The following is a 1,987-nucleotide window of genomic DNA, read 5'->3' as shown; positions in this document are numbered from 1 at the left end:
AAGTTAATTCTAACTAGTGTTTAGTTTTAAATTTTTTTTTACTAACATGCCACATCAAATATCTTTCTCAAAATTTGATGTCGTATCTCAAAATTTGATGTCACATCAAGTATATTTTTTTATATTTTATATTTAATTAAAAAGAAATTATTTTAAGTATATAGTTTTTAAATTAAAAAAAAAAAAACTAAAGGAGGACGCTATAAGAGAGCTTGGACTGCCACTCGCAACAAGGAGTCTATTTTGAGAGGATTCTTTTTAATGAAATTGACTCTCCAATCAATCAACTAGGAGGTGCTACTTTTCAGCATGCCCTCTGAGAAGGGAATGTTTATTGATTTCTTTGCAAAATATGGTGTCGTTAAGAAGACAATGTTCTCGCCATGATGGTGATTTTTTATGCCTGCATGCTATAATGATTGTGATGGTCTTCTGCTTCTGTCTATCGGCTTGAGCAGTATGGCGGATATGATTTGGTCTGAGGCAACTTTTGTCTCTAGTCATGGTTATTGATCTTTATGTTTTGTTTTCATACAATTTGTGGTCTTGTTAATCTGTTGATACTCGTCTTTAGAGAATGCAGAATCCAGCAGTAACTCCTTATAACACTTGTTTTTAGGAGGCGATGTATGTACTCACAGTCATTTAGGTGTGCTAAATTTTGTAGGGGACATTCTGCTACAGACAGATCCATCTTGGATCTGCCCCGTTCATGCCGGTTCCCCCCATTTCCGGATATTCGATAAAATAATACTTTGACTGAGCCAAAAAAAAAAATTGCAGCTTCCTTATTGATAATTAGATGTCACATGGTGTTATTCATTAATAATATGGGTATGTTTCCTGTAGAAAGACAGAACCAAGGGGCATAGACATAGTCATAGACTCATAGATAGAAGCAAAGGAAAAGTGGCAAGCGCTTTTCCTTAGTAGCTAGATATTTATTTAGACCAAGGCAATAATCATATTGCATTACATAATCAACATATGTAGAGGGAAGCAGAGCCTCTACTTTTATTTGTAGTAATTGCTAAACTTGGACACATTTCATTCAGACATTCACAACTTGTTTTAGAACCTCATCATCACTGGCTTTGATAAATACAAAAGGCCATCCGTTGTCGCTTAGAACTAGGCGTATCAGGGAGTCAAAACCAGATGAATGTCTTCCGATCTCACTGCATAAATATTTTGTGCATGACTCACACACTGAAGGACAGAGAGCAAGTTTATAGGAGATACCGCCAGGAGCCGCAGTAATCCTAAACAGGCTGGACAAAGCCTGTGCGTCACCTTCCAACCCGCCAGTTGTCACGAACCATTCTCCCCCTGATTCGTCATAGCAGTCCACCTTCCACACTGTTGATAGGGAACAAGCTGTAGGTTGGGGAGGGATGAACTTGATGTTAAGGTCAGTTGATTCGTGGATAACATCACCCTCGGTGTCCACCGTAGAAAATGTCACTGGAATGCCACGAACCAGGTCGGACCTTTCTTGGGCAACATCATATGGGCACGTTTTGTTTCTACCTTGGCCTAGATATAACCCGCCACCACCAGCACCCCATATTGCTGACACAACGTAATATTGAACGCCAGGGCGGAGCTCATCGCCATTGACGTCATACACTGGAACATTTTCATCAGTTGCAGAGGATTTTGATGAGAAAACAAAAAGGAGCAAAAGCATAGCCAACGTGGTCTTCATCATTAACACTGTTGAGATGCGGCTAGCTTTGGTAGATTTGAATGTGGGTTGCTTCCGGTTCAGCTCAATTTATAAAGGTTGGGACGTCATCCCCTGCTCAATTATGCATGGCTTTTTCTCTACTAAAATAATGCCATGCATGGTGATTGAAACGTGGCCAAAAGTGCTTCACACATTTGAATAACAACTCTTTGTAACTCCTATCTTAGTGTTTAAGGCAAAAATATTTATATAATGGAGTGTCGGCCAATTTCTCATTTAAGAAGTGTTAAACAATAT

General features: G+C 38.9%; 1 protein-coding gene across 1 annotated transcript; it reads right to left on the bottom strand.

Annotated features, from left to right (window-relative positions):
* Window positions 892-1,760, bottom strand: LOC18607502 (21 kDa seed protein-like). The gene has a single exon (XM_007041695.2). It carries the CDS (start codon window positions 1,709-1,711, stop codon window positions 1,052-1,054), a length of 660 nt encoding a protein of 219 aa, XP_007041757.2. The 5' UTR covers window positions 1,712-1,760; the 3' UTR covers window positions 892-1,051.

Source organism: Theobroma cacao, chromosome 2 (genome assembly GCF_000208745.1).
Source record: "Theobroma cacao cultivar B97-61/B2 chromosome 2, Criollo_cocoa_genome_V2, whole genome shotgun sequence".
Lineage (NCBI taxonomy): Eukaryota > Viridiplantae > Streptophyta > Magnoliopsida > Malvales > Malvaceae > Theobroma > Theobroma cacao.
Note: the sequence above shows the minus strand (reverse complement) of the source record. Positions and strands in the feature narration are given on the sequence as shown.